The sequence below is a fragment of the Ursus americanus genome, chromosome 10, assembly GCF_024610735.1.
Source record: "Ursus americanus isolate L20-20 chromosome 10, mUrsAme1.1.p, whole genome shotgun sequence".
In the NCBI taxonomy this organism is placed as follows: domain Eukaryota; kingdom Metazoa; phylum Chordata; class Mammalia; order Carnivora; family Ursidae; genus Ursus; species Ursus americanus.
Window position 1 is genome coordinate 13,057,733 of NC_142136.1, and position 27,148 is coordinate 13,084,880.

A 27,148-nucleotide genomic window follows, 5' to 3' on the forward strand; every position below is an offset into this window, starting at 1 on the left:
TGAGGAGGGTAACTTCAGGCAGCTGTTTATATTGAAGAGGAACAAAGTGACTTCTGTTGAGCGAAGGCTGTGGTTAAGCTTGTAGTGAGGTTGAGGCCAAGAGGCAGGCCAGAGCCCTTCTACCGTGTCATGCTGAGACTTGAGGGGCTGCTGGTCTCCCACAGGTTCCTTGGGCCACATCTGACAGAAGTAATTGTCAGGAAAACCAATGTTGTATGTCACTTTACATACAGGCTACCTGGGCCTTCACGTCTCAGCAAATTGTCATGCTGTCATTGAATCTGGAGGTGGCATTTTCTGAAAAAGAGACATATTTTATGGATAAAGAAATTGATGCAGAAGCCAAGTAGCAAGACCAAGATCACAGAGTTGGTTGGTGGGAAAGCCAGCGCTGCAGCCCAGCCCCCTGACTCTGAATTCCAAATTCCACACCAGGCAGTGGCCTCCAGCCCCCTCTGGGAGCCATGGCTCCAGGATTCGGAGGAACACAGGGAGGGAGGAATTTGAGGGGCCTCTCTTCTATGTCCAACCTTGGAAGATGTGTGTCCTTCCCACAGAACATGGGCTATGTTTTTTTTCTTTTTTTGTAATTTTAAATTTTGTACTAATTATAGATTCACAGAAGTTGCAAATATAGTACACAGAGGTCCTGTGTACCCTTCACCTCTTTTCCCCCATTTGTACCATCGTATATACCTAATAGTACGAGATCAAAACCAGGACAGATGACCTTTTTAAGCAACAGTTTCTCACATAAATATCCTCCAAACATTAGAATGCAGGCATTTTTATTACCAATTAATTTGGTGTGTGCCCTTAATATTCCAGAACACCAGATGGCACATGATGCCCCTGCTAGGGAAGGAACATTCTAGAGTCCCTTTGGCTGACCGGCCTCAAGTCTTATTTCAAGGACTTCCCACCTCAGAATTGTTTAATGTCTCCTCAATGTGAAAGACACCTGGGCCTTTTGGAAGCATTTTATTAAAAGACAAGTTATAAGAAGGTAAGTGGATAGGGCAAGTGGGGCAGACCTTTCTGGAAATGTCTGTGTATTAAAGAGGACAGGGTTTGGAGCTAGTCAGATCTGAATCTGAATCCTTATAATCAGTCATGCATCAACTACATTTCTTCTAGCATTGTCTTCAAATGTTAAGTAAAGTTAAACATAATTTCTTGCAATATAACTTTTTACGTACATCAGTTTTATTGGATTTTATAAACTGCTAAATCATGATGCTTTGCACTTTTTTGCATTTGCCACTATGGTTTGATGATTAGATCTGGAAACTTGTTGAAACACAGGTAGACTGGCTTCAAAACACTAAAATTCAATGACTATGTAAGGCATAATCTGCCAATTTGTAGTTATTAGAGAAATTAAACTCACTGGTAGGCAAAAGCAGGTGTGTCATCCTAGCAGTAGAATGTGAATGTTAATTTGGAGTCTGATTAATCAGTGTTATGTTGTCCACCTTGAAACCATTTATTTATGCTTTAGGTTTGAATACTAAGAACCCACAGCATGAATACCTTTAAAAATCTCAGATGCTTCACACTTGCTGGGTTGCAGAGCCCTCTAAGAATGGCTTTCTAGCCCTAGGATAAGCATAGCTTTCGCACTTATTAGGTGGTAGATGAGAGGGTCAAAAACCACTATCCCAGCCTGGAAAAAACATGCTTTTTTTTTTTTTTAAGGGAGAAAAACCGACCTAGTTCCTATGTTCCAAATAAAGACAGGGATTATTCAGTACAAATGCTGTAGGCGTTGCTGGATGGATGGGAGCTGTGTGAACCCTGTGTGTACACAGGGCACCTTCTTTGTTCACTTAACGTGATATCGTAAGAATGTCTATGTTGTAATGTTGTATACAGAAACAACAGTGCCAGTTAGAAGGTAGATGTGCAATGAATAAATAGATTATGGGAAATCTACTGAAGTCAGATGTCTCCATCCAAACCAAGCTATTAATGTTTGGATTTTGCAGTGACCTTCTGTCTCTCAGACAGGGCTCTGGGGTTCAGGGAGCACACAGAAAACATCTGTGTGTCTGTAGACAGAAACGGTAGGTGCATCTCTTCAATCACCATTAATGTCAGTACTGCATACAATTTCTTGACAGTATTTTTTATAACCAGCTTCTGTGGCTATGGCTGCCATGACCCCTGCCTTTCCCCCCTATTCAAAAAGGATCTTCCCAACAGGGCTAGCATTAGTACGGGCATATGTCAGCAGCCCTGGGCTGTGGGCTATGTGTTTGTGCTGGCTTCCTCTGTGCTACTGGTAATTCTTTGTCTCAACCACAATATGATTTCCAACATAAATATATATGTATGATTTCCAACATAAATATATATGTATTATACATATATATGTATTTATATATATACATAAATATATATGTATATATATATATATATAATTTGTGGAAAGAAGAAATCATGATATGGAGGTCTCAGATTCCTCTCCTTCCAATGTTGATGATCCCTAAGCAATTTCAAAAAGGATCATTTTGCTGGTTACAAAAATAATGATGCTGAAAATGGCTGATTCCTCCATGCGTGGCTCAAAAGCCCTTCAGACAGATAAGCGCAATGATCCATAGAACATCTTCCTGAAACAGGCTTACTGCCTAAAACAATTTTGTGTTTTTCAAGTGGCTTTTAGGATAACCTGAGTGACTTGGGATTTTATTTGTTTGTTTGCTTCCTTGAGGGGGAAAGGAGCTTTCATAGCCTGTGTGGTTCTTGACAGACCTGGATCTTGACAAGCATTTTGTTCTCTTGTTTAGCGGCATCAGTATGACATCCACGCTCTGAAATACCTTGACGTCAGTGTTTTAAGTGGGCATGAGCCTTCTGCCAAGTTTGACCAAGTGATGGCTATTGCTCTCTGATGTACCCTGAAAACGCCATCACACTCAATCACTCTGTGAGCAGCCTGACCTCGCGGGATGAGTCGCAGAGTGGCGGCTGGGCTGTGACGACAATTGCCCCATTATGCTCCCCACTGCTGAGTTGTACTGCCCAAGGGGCAAACCTTGGTTTCATTTCCCTGCCCTTCTGCAATGTATTATTCTATCTACATGCATTAGGCACCCAGAGAATAATATAAAATGGACTCTGATTTTCTTTGGGCTTGGATCATTTCGCTTCTGCATAGCCCTTAAACTCTTGGAACAGGAGCATGAAGAACCTGTTTATTCTTTTCGTGTGGTCTGACCTTATGTGGTGCCCCCAAAACTATCTCCAAATATTTTTCAAAATGTCAAGCAGCAATGTCTAGTCTAGAGTCACCACTAGTCTTGTATTTGTTGAGGTGGCTGTCCATTGCATCTTGCTGATGACCCTGTATTCTTTTATACCATGATCGGAAAGGACTTACAAAGGCAAAGTATGCTGGCATCTATATTTAGCATCTTTTGGGGAATCTTCCCTCTTCTTATTGGATCATTTGTGGAGACTTCAGTAAACTAAGACTACTTTTTACCATTTGTTACCTGTTTGTTTGCCGCAACATCAAGGAGAATTGAGTCTGCTATACCTCCTTTGTTGTCATCAAAGGAACCCCAAAACGAAGTCCTACCTTCAGGTTCCGGCACTGTGCCCTCAGTTCCCACCTGGGCGTCAATAAGAACTCACCAGTAAAGATCAGACGATATCAAGTTCAGTAGCTCGATGGGCTTCGTGGTGTTGAGGGGGACTTAGGGTTTTGTTTTGTTTGACTATCTTCTGCTTTTTAGCTTGTGTGTGGATTGGAAATTCAGTGATAACCCAATTTGTGGAATAGGGACCTAGAGTACTCATCTCCACATCACACATTTATTTTGGGGACCCCTGGGCTCCAGCTGGCCAGATTCCTTATCTCCGGCTTTCCCTCAGAACTACACGTAGAGCCTCAGTTAATGTGGAACACTGAGAATCACCTGTTCTGAAGGTGGGTTCCTGCCAGGACTCCACCTGTTCTGCTGAATGAGTCCTGTCTGGGTTGGTGCAAATTCGACAATGTCACACACAGTTTGGATTGTAATACAGGCTTTATTGGGAAAGTGAAAAACTACCATAGGCCACAGGTCATTGAGGGAAGAGAAGGTACTGGTCTACGGATTCTCTCATCATCCCAGAGAGGTGTGCTGGGCTGGGGCACTGGTGGACGGTCAGTGTAGTTCTTCCTTCCAGTAATTGGACCCCGACACTCTATGGGACTCTCTATTTACATTTTTTCACATGGCAGTTAAAAAGTGAAAGGACCCATGCCAGTGGGGAAAACACATTGCTTGGCAGCAGGTTGGCTGGATTTGGGCTGCCAGTTATAGGTAGGAGTTGTCTGGGTACATTAGCTGCCCAGCACCTAAAGTACTTGGGGCCTCCTAGAGGGGGATTGAAGTTACTTGTCCCATGGGGGGCTAAGCTTGGATGTAGCCCCTTCTGTTGATCCCAGCTATCTTCCTGTGCAGACCATCCAGAGAGAGCTCCCGGGGTTACATTCAGATAATTCTGCCTGGTGCTCCACCATGCCAAACAGCCACGATTTAACCACTAAGAGTGGGCCATGGAGACAAGAATTATGGTGGGCCCAGTTAACTTTATCTGTCTGATCTAATATCATTTTGTCCGTAAATTCAGCAGAGAAGAGACAGTGAAGGAAAGAAAAATTGTCATGTACCCTAAGAAAGTGTATGATCACTTGGAATACCATGTAATTGTTTCAGGTCACTGGCTCTGCAAATATTGACTGAACAACTACTCTGTGCATGAGACTGGGCACATAGCCCTGACCTTATAGTCCAGTGGGCTTTATAGGAATAGAACAAGTATTCGTGACTGATGATGGATCATGCTGAATTCCGTGGGTTGAATCTTGGGGTTGGGGGGCAGAAGAAAAAAAGAAATATTGCATTAGGTACAACTATTTCCTTTTGGGGGTATAGCTTGGAAACTGTGGTATTCACATAATGGGAAAATTCAAATGTTGGTAATAGCCACGTGCAGTGCTGGGCTAGAGCTGGCTTGCACCAGCCCACGAGAACCAATGGTACATTTTCAGGAATTTTGAAAGCCAGGTGGTAAACAGAGCCATTATAAAAACTTAAATGCTCTAAACTTACACTAAAATAAATTATGCTAAAAACAGAGACAGTAATACTTAAAATTTACTTCCTCAGTATTTTAGTGCATTTTACTTTATCTGTGCTCTTGAGGTTACACGTCTCTTGCTACATAATTGTGTGCTACTGGGCCCCTCTCCCCAACTCTGCGTTCAGTGATGATACGCAGTATCATTATTTCAGTAGCTTGAAACTGGCCATTGTGCAGTCTTTACACCATGGAAATCAGCAGATGCTATCAATTAGGCTTATTTATAGCCGAAGCTGGGAAAATTTCAGTTTAACAAGTATTAAGACAAGAGTGAGAAATAGTTTAAAACTTAGAAACATCACATATCAGATTTAATGACAGTACACCGATCGGGAAAAGAGTTAGGGATTGGGAAGCAACTCGATGTGTCAGTCATGTTGAGTTGCAATTGTGGGTTGGGTATGGAGGCAAGGGTTTGGCAAAAGTTAACGAAAGCATTCTGTGAGAATAAATTGGCTAGAAAGGTATGCGAACAGTATTATTATTTATAAGCTGAATGAGACATATCCATTATTAAAATGTACAATAAACCAAGACGTGCATTTTTTTTTCTTGGAGAGCTATTTTACTGTCGTGTATTTACTATACATTTGCTATAATGACTATATGCTGAAAGGATCTTGGAAGGTGCTGGCAGGAGCAACGCTGTTTGCATAGTTTCCTCTGATTGCATGGAGGAAGGAGATGATCGCCGCTGGTGTCACTGGGAGCCGCGAGTCACTCTCACGCTCCAGGGCGTCCTCTGTCTGCTGCTGAGGGTGTGAGGACAGCAAATGCCTTTCTTTTGGTGGTGGGATTAAAACACTTGCTTTTCAGCGTGAGTGGTTGTGAAACTTCCTTTGAGGTCTTCACCTTCTTTCATTTCTTGTCAGCATGCTTAGCCCACTAGGGCTGCTGTAACAAAGTATCCAAATGGGGTGGCTTGACCCCCAGAAATGTATCTCAGAATGCGGGAGGTCTGTTTGCTGGTAATCTCGAGTGTTCCTCAGCATCATCCTGACCTCTGCCTGTCTCTTGGCCTGGAGTTCTCCCTGTGTGCCTGTCCAAGCGTCCACATTTCTCCTGTACAGAGGGACGCAGTCAGATGGGGCTGGTGCCCACCCGAATGACCTCATCGTAACTCGGTCGTATGCAACATGGACCTATTTCCTAGTAAGGACCCTTCCAGAGCCAAAGAGATAAAAGTGCTTGCCGTGGGGTCACTGGCAGGGTGAATGTACAGAGTAACTGTGGAGTGAACAAAGTTGTGAGATTAGATGTAAAAGGACCGCATATACTGTAAAGTACTCAAAACCCTAATTATTGGTTTAGCTGCATGTTCTCCACTGGCCTGTGCATGTTTCTCAAAAGCCAGGGCTATGCTTTTCCTTCTGCATTCCCAGCACCAGCAACTTTGTTTTAAAAAGGTCCATTTGGTTAGAATGTTCCTTCTTTTACTGCTTTCCCTTCCTTTTACCATGCCCTCTTACTCCTCAAACAGTTGCAAAGGGGCCTCTGTGTCTCACCGATTATACCCGCTTAATATTTCCTTACCTGTGCCCCTGCTCCTTGCGGTCATTCACCGGAGTATGGACTCTCTTTGGCCCGAATTCTCAAAATGGGCTCTGAACTCTGCCTCAGGTCCCTCTCCAAGCCAGCCACGCTGCTGGATTCATCTTTTAAAAATACTGATTATTTTTTCCCTTGCTTAAAACTTTTCAAAACCTACCCATTTCCCACAAGATCAGATCCAGACCCCCCCCTACCCCCCAGAAGAGGAATACTGTGCTGCCTTGGGAACTTGCCCTAAGGTGCTGTATTATGGTAGGACTGCTTCGGAGCATACTGTTTGTCTTCCTGGAATGTCCTTCCCTTCCTCCTCCTGGCAAATTCCTTGTCATCTTTCGAGACCCAGTACGAGTCTCCATTTCTATGAAATCTCAGGTTCAACCAAGCAGAGTTGATCACTGTCTTCGTTGGAGACCCGATGAATGTGGAAACTTTCTTCCGGGACAGCATTCATTGTGTGGGATTGCAGTGATTTGTTTGCATGTTTCTCTTATCAGCTAGACTGAGAGGTCCAGCTTTATTCGCTTTGGCAAGTTAATTGTTTCATATGGTGCCCAGGGCCTGCAGCTCTGGGATAAGACGCTGAATGAATGAATCTGAATCTGCCAATTCATTATAAAATAAGACCTTTAACCTTTGTGGTTTAGTTGCATTATAAACGTTGAGGAGTTGCCTGTTGTGTGTCAGGCTTCACGGCAAACCCTAAGACCCTCATTCGTCCCACTTTACAGATGAACAAACTGAGGCACAAAGGAGTGAAATCGCCAAATAACACATAAATACTGCTTGTCACGTGGATATTGAACCGCAATCTGTTTGACTCCAAGCCTGTGCTCTTAATCACTCTCCCACACGATGCAATAACTGAAGATAAAAATGATACTGGGAGTAAAAGGTTTTTTAGGGATAAAAGCTACCATAACATAAATATTTATTTCATGTATCCCTTAGGACTTAATTTATAATATTAACAACACTTGTTCCTTTCAAAAAAAGAAGTACTTGTCTGGAAAAGCCAACTTTTAACAAAATCAAACAGGAAGTAAATTTTCTTTACAAGTTTGACTCAAACACTCAAATCCCTTTGGAAACTTGTGACCTCCCACTGTCAGCCGAGCTTGAGGGCACCCTGCAAGGGCTGGGTTGGCCCCGCCCCAGCTGAATGGAGCAGGAGGAGCCTATTAAGGTTTTCGGTTTTTCATTTTCTATTAGAACAGGAGTCAAAAAATCTCGAAAAGTCATGACGAGTCCACCTTCACCATTGTTAGCCTTTGGTCTCCACAGTAGCTCTGTCAGGAGGGGAGGGCGGGTATTTTATCCCCATTTCACAGACTAGAAAACGAAGCTCACGAAAATTAGGTGAAGCTATGCGCCTCTCCTCCACTATTTTGGCACCTACTTTATTTCTTATCTGCAAGAAAGCATTTTCTTTCAGGACAGATTCCCAGAATTTCAGCAAGAAATCAAGAGCCAAGTAGAAGAGGAGCTAGTCCCTGTGCTTTAGAAGGGAAACATGCCTGATTTATTTTTGGTTTGACATTCTATTGCTTGCTGTTTCCTCTCTGGTGCCTTTGTTTGTGGCGGGGGCCCCAGCTTTTAGCATGCTGGTCTGTGCCTGTGCCTTAAGGTTGACCCAGAGTAAGGACATTTTGGTGTTGACATTTCCTGTCTCAATTTCCTTCCCTGCTTCCTTATGATTAATGGTCAACCCTCCTCCCACCTGCGTTTCTGCCTTCCAGCCAGAGATGCTCTCTCCGACAGGAATTGTTTCCCTGCCGTTTTGTAACTAAAAATAACAATAATAAAAGTCTTCAATTCATCTCCCACCTCCCCAACCTGCTTTGCAATGGTTCTCTGGGTTGTGCTCACAAGTTAGATCAGGGAACTGGCTGGCCAGTGAAAGGAACTTTCTAAACCGCCAAGGAAAGCAGGAGACGGTCTCCCTGGGTCAGAACAGGCAGAGCACACAGAACCTTAGGCTTGTTTTGCTCTGTTTGTTGAAGAATTATTGTGTGCCAAGCTCTGCGGTAAGTTTATGTCCATCATGACATGTAATCCTCATAGATCGACGCAGTGAGGGAAGTCACATCGTCTTCATTTTAAGGATTATAATTGAAACACAGAGAGGTTAAGTAAACTGCCCAAAGGACACAGTTAGAGGCAGGATTTAAACCCAGGATTATCTTGGTTCACTTTTGTGAGCCTCTGAGTTGGGTTTTAATTTTATTATTATCATTATTATTATTATTGGAATTTAATAAACTGTTGTCAGCCTTTAGTACATGCTAGGAGAGATGTCCAACCCAGGAAAAAAGAACCCCATGTAAGATATAATTTCTGCCTTCAAGGAGTGTTCAGTTAAACAATGCGAGCCTACGGTCTTGCCTTTCTTACACTGAAGACGCAGGGGGAGCTGTTTGAGATGAAGTCATATTTGCCCTACCCAATCTCAACCTACCCAGCTTCCTCTTCCCGTTTGGCCCCACCAGCAGATACCATGTATGTTTAGGCGAAGTATTTTTTCCAACCATTTCAAAAAGTATAATCCAGGTCTCAAATCAATGACTCCTTCATTCCTATTGTGTTTTTAAAAAAGTGGCAGGTGGGGTTCAGAAGACTATTTGTAATCAACTGCACCTTTATCACACCTCACAACAGAACAATGCCAGGCCACCCTTTCTGCATGTCAGTAGGTGGCAGTCTGGCTTTGCATGCGCCGTGAGCCTGGGATCAAGTTGGATGCAGAAATCCACGTGCTGTGGAAATTCCCATCGCCAGCCTTTTCAGATCTTTCTGGACCAAAAAGCAATGCATCCTCCAAACCTAAAAACATAAATGTTGTGACAGAGCCGTTTCAAGAAACTCCTACTTTGTCTTACGGGAGCTGGGGGAAGAATCTCGCTGGGACTCCATAGTCTTCGTGCTGTGCAGCCAACGCTGCCTCGTCTGTAGACACTGCGCCTGCGGGAGACGCTTTCGGATCTCCCCCACCTGGACCAGCTCCCTGAAACGGGCCTCTAGTTCTTACCGCAATGGAGCCATTTCCTTTTTCTTGCTCACCTCTATCAGAAAACTCAAATAGCTATGCCCTCCTGCTCCAGTAATCCTCAGTCTCCCGAAGATATCATCAGTCATGACCAGATAATCATAGGACTTTATCACCTCACCAATTGAGATACAAATAATACGGGATGTGACAGTGATGGCTGACAAGTTCACCTGTGAATTATCTACAAAAAGATTTGTTCACTAAGGAAACAACCCCTAACAATGAAATAATGGGATTCCTATTGAATATATATCACAGACTCCATGAATTGTACCATTGTATGGGTCAGGTGGTATCATGGAGAACATTCTCTTCCTTGTATCAGGTTCAGCATCTCTTAGGAAACCCAAGGTAGTGGTAATTTCGAGTTGCTCTACTTACTGGAAAGAAGAAGGTGGTCTTGCTTTTGATGTTTGCACCATATTATAGACTTTTGACTTGTGGTCTCCCAATTTCTTTAAATTAGTAGATTCATGAAATTAGTTTTATTTTATTTGGGGATCTAACTAATTTGATTAGTTTGACTGAATGAGTTTTACCCTGTTCTTGAGTTTCATACAGAAATAAGGAATTGGAACGGTTACCTAAGGACTCTCCTTGTCGCGAGGTGTTGGGTCAATTTCCTCTTTTTCGGGTTGCCTGGGTGGCTCAGGCATTAAGCGTCTGCCTTCAACCCAGGGCATGATCCCAGGGTCCTGGGATCGAGCCCCACATCGGGCTCCCTGCTCTGCTGGGAGCCTGCTTCTTCCTCTCCCACTCCCCTGCTTGTGTTCCCTCTCTCACTGGCTATGTCTCTCTCTGTCAAATAAATAAATAAAATCTTTAAAACATTTTTTCCCTCTTTTTGCCTTGCACGAAGCCACTAATTGGCGAGTCCTGAATAAGACTCCTCATGAAGCATCAGAAGCTCTTTAAATAAGCCGCTGGAAGCCACTCTTCATTCCTTTGCTGTCAGAGATGAGCACCTACATCTGGGAATTAAACTTGAACCAGAGGGGTCTGTCCTGTTGGCTGCTGTGATGGGAAGAGATCCCGGGGGGCACCTGCCTGGAAGTTCCTCCTCCATGCTGCCAGGCATCTGAAACTTGGGCTTTGGAGATGGCCCTGACACACTCCCAGTCTCTACAGTTCCATTCACATCATGCAAATATTTCTGTGGGCCATAAATTAAAGCCTTAGGGCAGTTACCACTCACTTTCCAATCCAGAAAGCCGCCGAAGCGCTCAGGGGAGAAGGTGCCCAGGGAGACACTCTCAGACGGGAGGAGAGCTGGAAGGTCCCAGGTATGAAGGGAAGGAGCCAAGAGAGACAGAAATGATAATCAAAGCCAGTCTGTGGCCCCCAAGGCTCCTGCCCTGCCCCCTCTCCAAGCTCATCCACCATTATTCTTCCTTTGGCTTTTTGGCCTTTCATTTCCTGAACACATCATCCTATTTCCTGCCATAGGTCACTCACCGCAGCTATTCCTGGAATACTCTTTCCCAAGACCTTCTTCTCCTGGCTGGTTGACCTCATCATGGATGTCTCAGCTCCAATTTCACCGCCTCTGAGAGGCCTTCCTTGATCACCTAACCTCAAGTCATCCCTCGCTCCACGTCCACCCCAACACCCTCTCTTGTAGTACTCTGGATTATTTTCTTTCTAGCACTTCACGCTCTCCAAAATGGTCTTGTCAGCCCATTTGGTTACTTGTTTGTCTTCTCTCACTAAACTTTGTTTTACTATGAGGCTTTTGTTTTTTTATTATGAGACTCAGTTTTGGCAAATGCTGGGTCTCCATACCCTTAGCCTCTTGGAAACAGCCCAGCATTGATTAAACATTCAATAAATGCTTATTTATTAAATGACTACATGAAATAAGAAAAAATATAAACTTAATTACTTTAAGACAAGGACTTGCCAATTGGAACCAGTAACACGAGACTGTTAAGAACTGAGAAAAGCTACATATTTTACCCTCCTGCAAACTCATGAGTTAGCCCGCCACCATTCCTGTATGCTGGCAGGGGATTCCCAGGTCTGAGATAAAGGAAGTCCATTAGTCACAGTAATGGCGGTAGCCAGAGCCTCAGCACTGGCTGCAGTCTCCCTAGCCTTAGTTTCCACAGGGGAACATTAAGAGGGCAAGGTTGAGCCTCTGCACGCGCAGTGCAGTGCATTACAGGAGAGGAACCCTGAGCTTGGGGATCCCAAATCTTGTACAATGGGCTGTAAGCACGCCTGGCCACAGACTGGAGGGAGACACCCACATTATAACCAACAGGAAACAAACCTGCCGTTTGCCTTTGAGGGAAATCCTTTCCTTTCCTTTCCTTTCCTTTCCTTTCCTTTCCTTTCCTTTCCTTTCCTTTCCTTTCCTTTCCTTTCCTTTCCTTCCCTTTCCTTCCCTTCCCTTCCCTTCCCTTCCCTTCCCTTCCCTTCCCTTCCCTTCCCTTCCCTTCCCTTCCCTTCCCTTCCCTTCCCTTTCTTTTTAAAAAACAATTTATCTATTTTAGAGGGGGGTGCAGAGGGAGAGGGAGAGAGAGAAACTTAAGCAGACTCAGCGCTGAGCATGGAGCCCGATGTGGGGAGCCCCAAGCGGGGCTCGATCTCACGACCCTGAGATCATGACCTGAGCCAAAACCAAGAGTGGGAGGCTCAACCAACTGTGTCACCCAGGGGCCCCCAAGGGAGATATGCTATGTTCAAGCATGTTCTTTCAAGGATGCTTGATTGCATCAAACTTCTCTGAAAACGACAGTGAAGAAGGCAGTCAGAGCCTCTGCTTGCAAGATATACAGAAATGTGGGAGATCCACGGGGAATTGTCTCCTAACAGCCCATCTTCATGGTCTCTTGCGCTAATAACCCTTTATCCCATATTTCCTTCCCATCCCAAGAAAAATTCAAATAATCTTTGTTATCTCATACATATTCCCTTCTTTAGGGAACTAGCCTATGAATAAGTAAACCCATTCTTGCTGAGGAATGGCTGTGTGGTTAGCCCTGCTTCTGGAGCTGTAGAGCTTTCCTTCTCAAACTGGGGTGCCCATCTGTCGGCGGCTTTCTGGTGGAACGCTGAAGGGCAAACAAAGCATGGGATAAAAATAGAACAGTTTAATGCATTATAACTTTTACTGGAAAAAATGGAAAAAAGCCTACCAGCTTTCTATTAGAATAAACATGGCTAGATTACATAGTGGAGCACAATATTCTCAAGGGTTTTAAAGATAAAGCAAAGATTTCTTTAAGCAGTACTGCTATCATTCCCTGTCCCTGAGCACAACTTTTTCCTGCCACTTTAGTGGGAAATTTTAAAAGCCCTTTTATAGAACAGTAGATTGCAAACTATGGCCCAGGATCCATTAACAGGCCATGAAATCAATCATGAGGGTCTTGACCAACAATTAATAATAATAATAATAATAATAATAATAATAAACAATAGAATAGGCAACATCAGAGAGCTTCATAAATATAATTTTATTAAACATATCAGTTTGCACCCGTGTGTGTGTGTGTGTGTGTGTGTGTGTGAATGGACTGGGTTGCAATGTTAAATGTATTTCTCACTATGGGCTTCAGTTACAAAAGTTTAAAAGCTACTACTGCAGAGGATAGCATAAAGCATAGAATTTTTTTTTTAACCCATAAACATCTTAAAATCCATCAAGAGATGAGATATGTGAACACAATTAGGGCCAAGTAATGAAGGAGCTTGGGAAGCAGGCTCTCAAATTTGCAGATGACAAAACCAAGAAAGAGAACAAACATGATGGAGGATAGCAGTGCAATTTCAAACAATCTTGAAGGATTCAATTAGAGAACCAGCAATGGAAATGTAAGTAATTGACGTAAAGTTCTGGGTTTATGTTTGGAAAAGCTTTCCATCACACTAGGACTACTGAAACCGGGTGAATGTGGTCACTGCCCTTCTGTCCCCGCATACTCAGCTACACCTGCTGAGAGCCTCTCTTCTGTTTGGAGAGGGGGTTTCACGGGGAGAAAGGCATTGATAAACCCAGCAGAGGGCATCTGGGAGAAGACGGTCAGCAACGCAGGACTTGTCCTTGGACAAGAGGATACTAGGGGATTAAGGGAAATAACATTTATTGGCCATATATTGTATTTCAGGCAGCTTACCCAACCGTCTTTATATATTTGGAGGGCATCAGCCGAAAAAGGAGGAGCGGGGTCTCTGTGCGGCTTCCGCGACCACAGCTGATAAGAGATGCCATTCACGGAGGGCCCACAGCGCACCGGACATGGTAACAGATGCTTTACAACGTTTCTTTCAATAATGTAACAGCAACCACCATTTATCAAGCCCTGACTAGGCGTCAGACATAGTCAAGTCTTTTACTTGGACTATTTTATTTAATCCTCCCAAATCTCTTCTGAGGGAGGTACTAATTGTATTCCCACATGCAAATGAGGGAAGTGGGTCTCGGAGAAGTAGTGACATAGTTATTAAGTGATAGATTTTGGCTTAGGGTGAGGAGAAAGTCTTTAATCATTAAAACTGCCTAGAAATGGGGGTGGGGCTTTGCTGGAAGAAGTGAAGTCATTGCTCTTGGAACGAATCAGGTAGGAAACGCCTTCCATCGATCAGGGATCTTTCATTGGACGTCAACATTCAGCTGTAGGAAGGTGACACCAGGCAAGTGCGGTAGGGCAGACTTCCTGGAAGAGGTGGGATTTGTCCTGGTCCTTGGAGGGAGAGTGAGGAGGTGACAGAGAAGAGCAGGGACAGACCTTTAAAGCAGACTTCACAGTAGCGAAACCAGATCTGAGCAATGTGCCTTGTACTGTACCTGAGGGACATTGAGGAGACCTGTCTGGCTAGTTTGCTTCTCCACTAACCCTTCTTTGTCTGCGCCCCTGACCCCAGTAGCCCACCTGCACCCCCGCTGTCTAACTCCATGCCAGGCTGGAGTCCGCGGTGTGTTCGTGCCAATTCTACATCTCGTCTCCTGGGCAGTTTTCTTTTGCTGCCAACCAAATGCCACCCTAGGTGGGGTTGCATAGGGGAGAGTAAGGCATCTACTGAAAATTCTGTTATCTTTTCATCTTATAGCTTTTGGTGCAGCCCCCCCTCCCCCACCCTCAGTGACGTGTCACTTCTTCCACTGAAGGATATGCTCAGCGTCTGTGACTGTCCTTCTGGTTTGTCCAGGCCTCTCTCGTAGGAGACTGTTGGGTAGGTCCCACTGGTCATCACTGCCATGGTGGAATCCGATGTGAGCCTTGAAAGCTTTGCGGTGATCATTTGACTCAGTGTCTTAGTTTTCTCTTTTGTGTAACAAAAACTGCCAACTTGGAGGCTCAAAACACCACCCATTTCTTTTTTTTTTTTTTTTAAGATTTTATTTATTTATCCGACAGAGATAGAGACAGCCAGCGAGAGAGGGAACACAAGCAGGGGGAGTGGGAGAGGAAGAAGCAGGCTCATAGCGGAGGAGCCTGATGTGGGGCTTGATCCCATAACGCCAGGATCACGCCCTGAGCTGAAGGCAGGCGCTTAACCGCTGTGCCACCCAGGCGCCCCAAACACCACCCATTTCTTAACTCATGGTTACGTACACCAGAAGACTGGGTGGGCTTAGCCAGCTTCTCTGCTTAGAACCTCAGAAGACCAAAATCAAGGTGTTGGCTGGGCTGAGTTCTCATACGGAGACTTTGGGGGACACTCTGCTGCCAGGATTATTCGGGCTGATGGCAGAATGCCACTCCTGAGGATTCTAGGATGGAGGCCTCTGCTTCCTTGGGGGCTGTCAGCTAGGAATCACCTTTAGTTCTTAGAGGCTACCCACATTCCTTGCCATGGGACCCCCTCCATCTTCGTGCCTGCAATCTTTCTGCTTTCTACCATCAGCCTGAGAAAATGCTCTGCCTTTAAAGCCCCCTGTGATTACCCGAGGTCCACCCGGAGTAATTTCTGTTCTCATTAACTCAAAGTCAACTGAAAAATCCCTTAAATATCAACATCATATCATCACAGTGGAGATATCTCATCCTATCAAAGTACCCACCCACACTCACAGGGGAAGGGATTAAATGAAGGTGAAAGGCATGTGGGGTGACCCGAGGATGCTACCTAGCACACTGAGCAAGTACCTCACTTTGCTTATCTCACCGCCTGAATGTTGCCGAGTGTGGAGGAATACCGCTTCCTAACCTACCTTCCCCTTTAGCTTCTCTGTAGTCTTGATTTTCTTATTTGCTTTTTACGCTAGTAAATCTTCTATGACTTGGATGGTGCAGGGCCTGGCTCAGAAAGTTCCTGATGGGTTTTCATATGTGTTACTCTGTCATACGCTGGCTCCCCAAATACCAACAACACAGCCTGTCGATAAGACAAAGCCAAGTTCACTGCGCACTGCTGTGGGGGAGGACACCAGCCACCCCGACAGAGCTTCTGCAGGGTAGCAAAGTGGGAGGGCAGCGTCAGAATTTGTTGAAAATTGGGAAGTTCGTGGAAGGTAGGTCTTTCCGTGTGTGTGTGTGTGTGTGTGTGTGTGTGTGTGTGTGTGTGTGTAGGTGTAGGGTTGATTAAGGCTGGTTAAGGATCACGATACAATAGTCCTGGACTGTTGGAAACGGGGAGGTGAAGACTTTTGATGCAAGGATTTAAATAGGCTGAAGATGCAATTAATGTTTTTTTGCCTTTTTTTTTTTTTTTTGCAATCAGTGCATTTTAATGGAAGAGTTGTTGGGTCTTTAGGGAAATTCCTATAATAAACAGTCAAGGCATATGCCTGGGCAAGGGTGTCTAGAATAATAATATCATATTTATATACAGTAAGTTGAGTGTGGAGGAGAGTAGGTAATTCCGGTCTTCAGTCTCCAAGGTGTATGGGGGGATAGATGACTTTGGTTCTTTTTTGAAAATTTCTATAGTTATATTTATTTTAAAATACTTTTTTATGACTATAAAAATGTATTTACAAACACAGAAATTTTTAAGAAATGAAAAAGAAAAAATCACCCAGAATTATTACTTCCATAGTTTATATTTTGAGTATCTTTGTCCACTTTTATATTCTCCAACATTGTATTATATTCCCTATTATTAGGCATCTAGGCAATTATTATTTTTTTATTTTTATGTTTTATTTTATTAATTTTTTATTTTTTATTAATTTTTTATTTTTTAAAAGATTTTATTTATTTATTTGAGAGAGAGAGAGAGAGTGAGCACAAGTGGTGTGTGGGGGGCAGAGGGAGAGGGAGAAAAGGGAGAAGCAGACTCCCCGCTGAGCTGGGAGCCTGACGCAGGTCTTGACTCCAGGACCTGGAGATCATGACCTGAGCTGTAGGCAGAGGCTTAACCAATTGAGCCACCCAGGCGCCCCAGCAATTATTATTATTTTTTTTAAGATTTTATTTATTTATTTAACAGAGATAGAGACAGCCAGCGAGAGAGGGAACACAAGCAGGGGGAGTGGGAGAGGAAGAAGCAGGCTCATAGCAGAGGAGCCTGATGTGGGGCTCGATCCCATAACGCCGGGATCACGCCCTGAGCCGAAGGCAGACGCTTAACCGCTGTGCCACCCAGGCGCCCCCCAGCAATTATTTTAAATAATGTTGGAAAGTACGTTTTTGTGTACTTTTTGTGTATCATAGAAATGATAGATCCCTAGATGTTTCAAGTTTTTTACACATACTATCAAATTTATCTCTAAGAACATTATATCAGTTTATATTATCTCCACAATAGTATGAGCAACCTTATCTCATTGCAATCTTTCCCAACATTAACCATTTAACATCTTTTGGTCAATTTGATGGTAGGTGGAACTGTCTGAAATTTGTCAATATCTGACTCTTTTTGACCCACACAAACGGCAATTTCATATCGTTCAACCTAAAATATTAACAATAAAGATGAAGAGACTAGCAAACATTTACCGAGCCCTGACGGTCCTGCTGGGTGTGTGTGAGGACCACGCAGACTCAGCAAGCGATGGAGAGAGGCTGCGCTTCGTGGCTTATTTCCCTAGGAAACTGCTGTCTCCAGTTGCGGTTGTTGCCTTTGCTCATTTGGCTGTGAATTAGAGTTATGCCTCCAAAGTAACATTTTTAGGAAGCAGGAAAGCAATTTATTTTACAATTGCCCCCCAGGTAAGAGAGGCTAACTCTTTGGTATTACTGTCCTTTTCTAGTAGGAACCACATGCTGGAGTCCCTGGGGATTTACCATTATCAATAAGTAGGAGGAAATCAGTTACAAAGTGTAGTTGGAAAATTCCGAAGTCATTTCTTAATCCACCAAGATTTGGTTACAGGCTAACTTTGAAGACCCAAGTGACATTCCACCCCCACCCCCACCCCACCCCCCACCCCGTGTGGAGCCTGAACTTCTAACTGGTCTCCGGGAATGTGTTTGGAAGGCATCGAAGGTGGGAGCATTAGATGTTTCTGCAAGTCTGATTTGGTTTCACTCTGAGATGAATTTTCTTGCTGCAAAGTTCTCTTCCAGCTCAGCTCTTGGTGCCTTGAGCACTTCTGGCTCCTTACCAGGCTTCTACTTTAAACACAAAACACAATTTTGCAATTTCATCATCATTTTCGGAAGCCAAGGTGGTGCTTGGTAATGGCTTCTGTCTTCGTCCATTTGGGAAGCTATACCAAAATTCCACGGACTAGGTGCCTTAGCGTTTCTCACAGTTCTGGAGGCTGGAAGTCTGGCATCAGGGATGCCAACATGGTCGGGTGAGAGTCCGCTTCCCACTTACAGACCTCTTGCTGTGTCCTCACATGGTAGAAGGCTCTGGAAGCTGTCTGCTGTCTCTTCCAATGAGGGCTCTAATCCCATTCATGGGGGCTCCGCCTTCATGATCTAATCACTTCCCAAAGACCCCCACCTGCTAATTTCATCACCTTTAAGGGTTAGGTTTCAACATATGAATTTGGGGCGGGGCACAAACATTCAGACCGAACAGTTTCCAAGGTTTAGAGATTGGATTCTACCTCTATGCAATGGTCTCTGCCTCGGGCTACCATCAATGGACCGCTGCTGGTCTTGAGCTTTCGCTTTTAACGGAGCACAGCTGAGGGCTTGCAGCTTAAGGATGGCACGTGAAAATGATAATAGATACACGTCCCGTGGGTGGCTGTAGGTGGAGGGAAAAAACCTTGCGCACTTCTCAAAGAAGCTCGGGCAGACCCAGGAGCAGTCCCTGGGCGTTGACTCACCGTCCTGTGAGCCCGGGCTGCTGTGTCAGGGACACGTGCTAAATCATGGTACCTTCCCAGCCACCAAAGGCTTTTGCTGACCCCATCTGCCTCGGACTATTTTAGGACTCAGTCCTTCTGTCAGGAATCCTTCTGCTTAAACAAATGCTTTTCTCTTCCTTTTTTTCCACTTGCAGTCATCTGGTGCCACGCGGTGAAACCCTGACCCTGCAAACTCGAGATAAGTTTACTCATGTTTCTGTTACGGGATTTAGTAATAATCACAGATCTTGATCTTTGGGGCTTTTCCTCCTTCCCTTTTCAGGCTAAAAATGGGTTTGGTAGTCGTGGAGAGTGGGGAGGCCAGAATGTGTATACCAGGGCTTCTCAGATTTTCATGCTTACAAACCACCTGGGGATTTTTGTGATAAATGCAAATTCTGATCCAATAGGCCTGGGTTAGGGCCCAAGGTTTTCTATTTCTAAAAAGCTCCCAGGGGCTGCTACTGCTGCTGGTGCAGGTTCCACACTTTGTGGATGTTAAAGCTGCCCCAATATTAGAATCACCTGGGGCATTAAAAAAAAAAAAAATACGAATGCCTAGACTCTACCCCAGACCGGATAACTCAGAATTTATGGGAGTAGGACCCAGACATAGGGTTTTTTTCTTCTTTCTTTCTTCCTTCCTTCCTTTCTTCCTTCCTTTCTTTCTTTCTTTCTTTCTTTCTTTCTTTCTTTCTTTCTTTCTTTCTTTCTTTCTTTCTTTCTTTGTTTCATAATAATTTTTTATTATATTATGTTAGTCACCATATAGTACATCCCTAGTGTTTGATGTAAAGTTCGATGATTCATTACTTGCATGTAACATCCAGTGCACCATGCAATACGTGCCCTCCTTACTACCCATCACCAGCCTATCCCAATCCCCCACCCCCTCCCCTCTGAAGCCCTCAGTTTGTTTCCCAGAGTCCATAGTCTCTCATGATTCATTCCCCCTTCTGTTTACCCCCCTTCATTCTTCCCTTCCTTCTCCTACCGATCTTCCGACTTCTTATGTTCCATAAATGAGTGAAACCATATGATAATTGTCTTTCTCTGCTTATTTCGCTTAGCATTATCTCCTCCAGTCCCATCCATGTTGCAGCAAATGTTGAGAAATTGTTCTTTTTGATGGCTAAGTAATATTCCATTGTATATATGGACCACATCTTCTTAATCCAGTCATCTGTTGAAGGTCATCTCGGCTCCTTCCACAATTTAGCTATTGGGGACAATGCTGCTCTGAACGTTGGGGTGCATATGGCCCTTCTCTTCACTATGTCTGTATCTTTGGGGTAAATACCCAGTAGTGCAATTGCTGGATCATAGGGTAGCTCAATTTTTAACTTTTTAAGGGACCCCCACACTGTTTTCCAGAGTAGCTGTACCACCTTGCATTCCCACCAACAGTGTAAGAGGGATCCCCTTTCTCCACATCCTCTCCAACATTTGTTGTTTCCTGCCTTGTCAGTTTTTGCCATTCTAACTGGCGTAAGGTGGTATCTCAATGTGGTTTTGATTTGAATTTCCCTGACGGCTAATGATTTTGAACATCTTTTCATGTGTCTTTTTTCTTTCTTTCCCTTTTTTTTGGATAACATTCTTAGGTGACCTTACGTTGTATTCAGAGTTGACAGCCACTGGATTTGGATTAGTGGGGAAGAGTATTAAATTAGAGGCAGAAGCCAAAGTTTTATCCCATCGATACTACTTTCTTAGCATGTGATTATTCAGAAAGAGGCATTTACTCTAATTATGACATATAATAATCACCATATTTGTCCCTACTCATCAAGTGATGTCCAAATCATTTTATAAAACCACCTGTGATGACTCTCTGTTCTAGATGATAGAAACTCTCAAGACAATTATCATATGATTTCTCTCATCTATGGAACATAAGAACTAGGAAGTTCGGCAGGGGAAGAAAGGGACAAAGAAAGCGGGGATAATCAGAAGGGGGAATGAGAAGCATGAGAGACTATGGACTATGAGAAACAAACTGAGGGCTTCAGAGGGGAGGGGCGTGGGGGAATGGGATAGACTGGTGATGGGTAGTAAGGAGAGCACGTATAGCAGGGTGCACTGGGTGTTATACACAACTAATGAATCATCGAACTTTACATCAGAAACCAGGGATGTACTGTATGGTGACTAACATAATATAATAAAAAAACATTTAAAAAAAAAGAAACTCTCAAGTGGCATTACAAACCCTCCAAATTTTGGGTATCCATGGCCACTTTCTACCACGCATGAATTTTGGCCACATCTTGTGCCTGGACCCCGTGTGGGCTTTCTAACCCATCTGACTTTGCTTAAGCTGGTCCCTCTGCTTTGAAATATCTTCTCTCAGACTCCTTTATTCTTTGGGTACAGCCAGAGCCATCCTTCCAGGCCTAGTTCAAATTTCAGTTCTTTTAAGGGACTTCAGTCCAGTCATTCTAAATCTTTGTTCTATTGCACGTTGATGCTCTCTTGTGTAATTTATCAGCCTATTTTGTGTCAGTTGTGTTTATATGTACCCTTGTCCTCCCCCAGATTCTGAACTGCTAGGAGGGCAAAGACCATGTCTTACTTATCTTTCTATCACTCCTGGCCTGTGTGGTCACCTAGGGAAACTCAATACATGCTCACTGAAGTTGGAGACTTGGTCTCAGAGGGCTGTGTTGGGAATAGTATCTGCAGAGGTAGATTATGGCCAGTTCCTTGGACCCAGGGGCTTATTCAGTAGTCACCAGACTAGTGGGTCCAGTGTGGAGTAACTCATTCAGCAGAAGTGACTTCAAATGATTCTAGACAATCCAAGCAAACTCTGGTTCGAAGGCAGACTATGTCTATCTGACACTGAGAACCCGAGGAGCTTGGGTTTGCCTTCCCCATGGAAGGTTCACCTGGCATCTCAAACTGGGAATTCTTTAACTGGGAGTGACTCAGGATGGGGTGGTGGTTCTTGAAGGTGCTTTGTGCTGGAGGGAGGGGCAAGGAGCTAATGGGTCTTGATCACCAACCAGTTATCAGGCTGTTTATCCAGATGCTCTCATTCACATCTTGATGACCCCGTGAGATGGATAGTATTATTTCTGTCTTAAAGGTAAAGAAAATGAAGTTCGGCTAGATTAGTTATCTGCCCAAGGTCACACAGCTGAGGCACCACACAGCCCGGGTTCACACCAAACTCTGACCTCAAAACCAATTATATTGCTTTTGAAGTAAAGAATCTATACCTGGTTGTCTTCTTCTTCTTCTTCTTCTTCTTCTTCTTTTTTTTAAAGACTTTATTTATTTGACAGAGAGAGACAGCCAGCGAGAGAAGGAACACAAGCAGGGGGAGTGAGAGAGGAAGAAGCAGGCTCCTAGCAGAGAAGCCTGATGTGGGGCTCCGTCCCAGAACGCTGGGATCACGCCCAGAGCCTAAGGCAGACGCTTAACGACTGCGCCACCCAGGTGCCCCTATACCTGGTTGTCTTCTAATCTCTAGCTGAGATTCCCTTCTCATGAGGACAAAAGATGATGCAGATTTTTTGTTCCTGTGCCTTCTTACCCAATAGGACTGGGTTGGGCTCCTTGCAAAGCCTCTCCCTCCTCCTATTCATTCTAGACTGCAAGCTCAAGGAGGTCAGGGACGGAGTATTTTGCTATTGTATTTTGCCCTCCAGGAGGAGTCAGAATAGAGAAAAGGTTAACAGTGCAGAGTTTTCTGTCTGGCAATGGCTGGAGTTCTGGATCTGCTATGCACTAACTTTATGATCTTGGCAAGTTACCTCAACCCCCTGAGCCTGGTTTCTTCATGTTCTAGGTTGTGGTGAACATGAAGTAGAGGAAGGTGCTTAGATTAGTACCTGACACATAATAGGTATTCAGCACATTTTAGGTGGGACCAAACTGTGCCCATTAGTTGATAGCAGGTGTGATTCTAGACCTAAGTTCACAAACACAGTTTATACTTTTCTGTAATTCACCTTAATTTAATGTAGGTCCTGTTCTTCTGGGATGACTGGAAATGCTTGATTTGAGTCATTCATTCCCTTCCCAACTGGGTATATGTGTGGGCTTAGGTAATGCCAAGGCACGATAGGGTTGGAGAACATCTGGTCCTTTACAACCTATGTCCAAAGAGACAACCATTATTCACTGGGTCCTTGGTTTTTGGTCCGTGTGCAGACACATTCCCTCTCAAGGGTCTTGCTTCCTGCTAGGTGCCTTATAGGGCTGAGAATGCAAGTTCCTTCTCCCTTTGGGTCTCACCAACCCTCGGACAGGTTTTGCTGCCTCTCTGGGACCCTAACCAGAAGAAAAGACAGAAGACCCTTTCATCTGGGACCCACCAATATTCCCTTCCTCTTGTTGACTGAGTGACTCACTCAACACAAAGATGCTGACACACATACTCACCATCTGTCTCTCTCTTTGATTTTCCACAAGTCTGGGGTATCTTTCTAGTCTGAGAAGGAGAAAATGTCCTCTCTTACCCCCGACAGGCATTTTGTCCAAGCTTTTCTATTTCTCTAAGGGCACCTGCCTTTGGAACACAAAAGATAAAGGGTTCTTTGTTATCCTCTCCTTTCCACAAAGTCACAACTTTCCTCTGAGGCAATGAGCACAGAATGACTTAATTGGGATGTGGGTGGAAGGGTTGAGGGAAGCCACAGCGGGGTTAGATGTGAGGGGAAAACGTGGGCTAATATTTGAGAAGTATCATCCTTTCCTAGCTCCACTTGGCTTTGCTCTCCCCACTGATTCAAGTAAGACCCTAGCCTTGTCCTTTGTTCTTGTGTTCTTAATCTTTTGTCTTCATTCATTCTAGGAGCATTCTGATTCTCTGTGTGATTAATGCCTCATATGCACTTGTTCCTGTCAGGTTTTGATTAGATAGTACACTCATTAGTAATTTCCTACAGTGCCTGTCCATGATCTCAAGCAGTAAATATTGCACAAAATGTTTACTAACTTGGTCACAGAGGGCCAGACACGTATACCGCTGTCTTGATTTTCTTTTTATGTGCTCTCGTTAATAAAAAAAACCTCTTATAAATGTTCTTGTTATCACATAAGGTCCTTGTTATACGAAATAAGTTCTGTATCAATAATTATCTCCAATTACTTGAATGGCATCTGACAAAAATCCACATAAGAATTTCAGCCTATTGGGGCACCTGGGTGGCTCAGTCGGTTAAGTGTCTGCCTTCGGCTCAGGTCATGATCCCAGGTTCCTGGGATCGAGCCCCATTTTGGCTCTCTGCTCAGCTGGGAGCCTGCTTCTCCCTCTGCCTGCTGCTCCCCCTGCTTGTGCTCTCTCTCTGTCAAATAAATAAATAAAATCTTTTAAAAAAAGAATTTCAGCCTATTAAAATACTAACTTTGAGTGATTGCATACATATGTATATATTTATATATAATTTTATATATATATATATATATATATATATATATATATATATATATATATATATATAAATCAAATAGCCTGTTTTGAAATGTATCAGCTGCAAGATCTTTTTTCCTGAGTTGTTTGGAGTTCAACCTCCGTGGAGCCCATGAGGCATCCTGGGGCCTCAGTAAAGGTGCAGGAAGGGGAAGTCAGACAGGACTGCGCAAAAAGCTATTTCCCCATGTTGGGCAAAACTGGACTTTTGGTTTCCAGTCCAGCCTGTCAGGAACTTAGAATAAGGAAAATGCTAAACAAACTGAAAATCAATAACTCTGTTTACATCCACCAGAGAAGGGAGGTTACAGGGCAAACCTCTGTCCCCTAAATTGAAGAGATACAGGCAGACAGAGAGAATCACAGCCCACTGGATCACAAGCCCAGAGCACAACATTCTGCAGGAAACGGTACCCAGGAAGGAAAATGTCAACCCTAATGGATGAATTTCTGAAGGCTCAGCATGGACATGTGTGACAGTTAAAAACTCCAGGGGATCCCATCTTAGTGGGAGGCCCCACACATTCACGATTCCTACAAGGATCCCTACAAGAGTCTCACTGTGAAGATAAGAGAGGAAAAAAACCTGTCTCCTGTGCTTCTGGTGGTGGTAGGGGGAGAGTCATTTTGAAATCTACCCAGAAAATTCTGTTCTTATTAACAAGGCCTGCTCTCAAGAGAAACTATTTCACCAGAGCCTAGCCTACTGGGGTTTCGCAGAAGACCAATGGACAGGAGAAGGGAAATCCCAGCTCTGGTCCCCTCCGGTCTTCCTGTCTCACCTACCTGGAGCAGGGGAGGGGGTGGGGGCAGGAAAGAAAACAAAGCTGAGAAGCCCTTGTGAATATGGGCAGCCCGGGGGCACAGGCTCACTTAAAACCCCGAGACCTCATTCCAGGACACCAGAGATCACGTCCTTCCCCTCACACCTCACCACCACAGCAATAGGGCTCTAGGATAATAACAGGGGATTACAAAGGGAGAAACTTCCTCAGGGATTATTGAAGGAGGGCTGGTCAAAAACGGATCCAGTTACAGAGGCTCACAACAGAAAAGGCAGCCAGGTGGTGTGAGACCTCAAAGATGAGGTGAATAAGAAGATACGCCCGATGTGGGCCTGGCAGTAATGCGGCAAGTTCTGGGCTGAGAAGAAGCTGGCATAGTCCCTGCCATTAGGCAGTCATCCATCAACTACTCACACACGTTCACGTAAAATTGTATCTACGACAAGGGATCTGAGGGAAAGTTATGTCGTGTCGTGAGAACCTATAATGGGGGCTGTAGGTCTAATCAGGACCATAGAGAGGACTTTCCTCAGGAGATGTCTGGGAAAGAACTAAGGTTGAGTGAATCTTAACGAAGTGAGGATGCTTTCCAGGCAGAGGGGGCTGTATGCGTGAAGACTCTTAGATGGGAACTACATGGTGAGTAGGAGTGGTTCCAGAAGCCCAGAGCCCAACAGTCTTGGGTCTACAGGATCGACTGTCAAGAACCAGGATGGGGCTCATTGGAAGGTTGGAAGGAACTGCTGATTAATACTTACAAACTAGGCAATGTGTATGTGGTAGACACTTTCTTTAAACTTCTATGCAGTTTTATGAAATATTTATAAAAATATAGATCTCACGTACAAATGACATCCAGTCTAAAAATCAGATGAGAAGAACATAAAACGATGGTGTGTATGTAGATGGGTGTGCCAGTTGCATAAATCATTATACAGTTTATCAGGAAACAGAATCTTTGATGCAAAGATGATAAAAAGATAAGGTAGAAGCTCAGCCTGGGTGGAAAGATCATGGCCTGAAAGTTGGCAGAACTTGGCCCAGGCCTAGCTTCTTATCCTGGGCTTCTCTAGCCCGTTTGCCTGTCTGCAGGTCAGTTTTCTCATATTCAACATTTCCTTATCTTTCCAGCTCTCGGGTGTGGTTACAAAATACCAGGTTAACGTGTGGGAAGCAGGTCTGTGCGAAGACGGTATAACATGGAAAAGGCTGTCCATGTATTCATTCATGGTTCCCATTTCGCAGGACGCATGTGTGTCTGCTGAATGTCATTATGTGGTGAATGGTATGACATCACTGTCCCTTCCCTTGGAGAGCTTGCCTCTCCCATCTGTCAAGGAGCAAGAATTCCTGTCCCTTCCTAGGTCCTTGTAGCTGAACTAAGAATCAAATTGACATGAAGACCCAGAATCCACACAGAGATCGAGATTCTAAAGACAAGCAAAATGAGGTATGTAAGTCATCCTGAATGAAGAAGGGAGGGGGAGGTCTGGGACTTCAAAGGGAAGGAATGTAATTCACAGGAAGATGAAAAAGGCTCCATGTTTGGCAAACCAATGTTTGCTGGGCCACTGAGAAACAACGGGACAGAGAGGACTCTGATCAAACAGACCTGGGTGGGTTCCTCCTTGTCTACCAAGCCTAGTTCATGGTATACTGCGGTTATCTATGGGGACAGCTCTCTTCCTGGAGCAGGTCCTTGATCTCAGTTCTTTGTAGGCAGCTGTGGGGGAGATAAGGAGCTTTTCCTGAACATGCTGGGTTTTGATTGCTTTTTGACTTAAAATAATCTTCATGCCAAAGTGGCCCATCTTGGAGCAGCCTGCCCTCGGCCCCTACATGTCTGGCAATTTCTTGTAATGTGGCATCAATAGATCTGTATGATCAAGCATGGGGACGAACATAATAAATCCATGTTTTCTTCTTTCCTGTATCACAGAGTTCTGTAAGATAGTTAATAAATTAGGATGGGGTGGGGGTTCCACGATATAGCAAAGAAGGGGGAGAGG

General features: G+C 44.2%; 1 protein-coding gene and 1 long non-coding RNA gene across 2 annotated transcripts in view; both read left to right on the forward strand.

The window, feature by feature from the left end:
• LOC123800969 (uncharacterized) overlaps nt 1-17,772 on the forward strand; it is a 66,843-nt gene extending 49,071 nt beyond the window's left edge. The window contains exons 3-4 of the mRNA XM_087865292.1: nt 13,849-13,982; nt 17,509-17,772. Coding sequence (XP_087721418.1) covers nt 13,849-13,982; nt 17,509-17,772 — 398 coding nt within the window. The remainder of the gene's footprint in view (nt 1-13,848; nt 13,983-17,508) is intronic.
• A 6,630-nt stretch (nt 17,773-24,402) lies between these two features.
• The window catches only part of LOC123800952 (uncharacterized), a 35,790-nt gene continuing 33,044 nt past the window's right edge, over nt 24,403-27,148 (forward strand). Inside the window, exon 1 of the long non-coding RNA XR_006782071.2 lies at nt 24,403-26,589. This is a non-coding gene — a long non-coding RNA (uncharacterized LOC123800952). The remainder of the gene's footprint in view (nt 26,590-27,148) is intronic.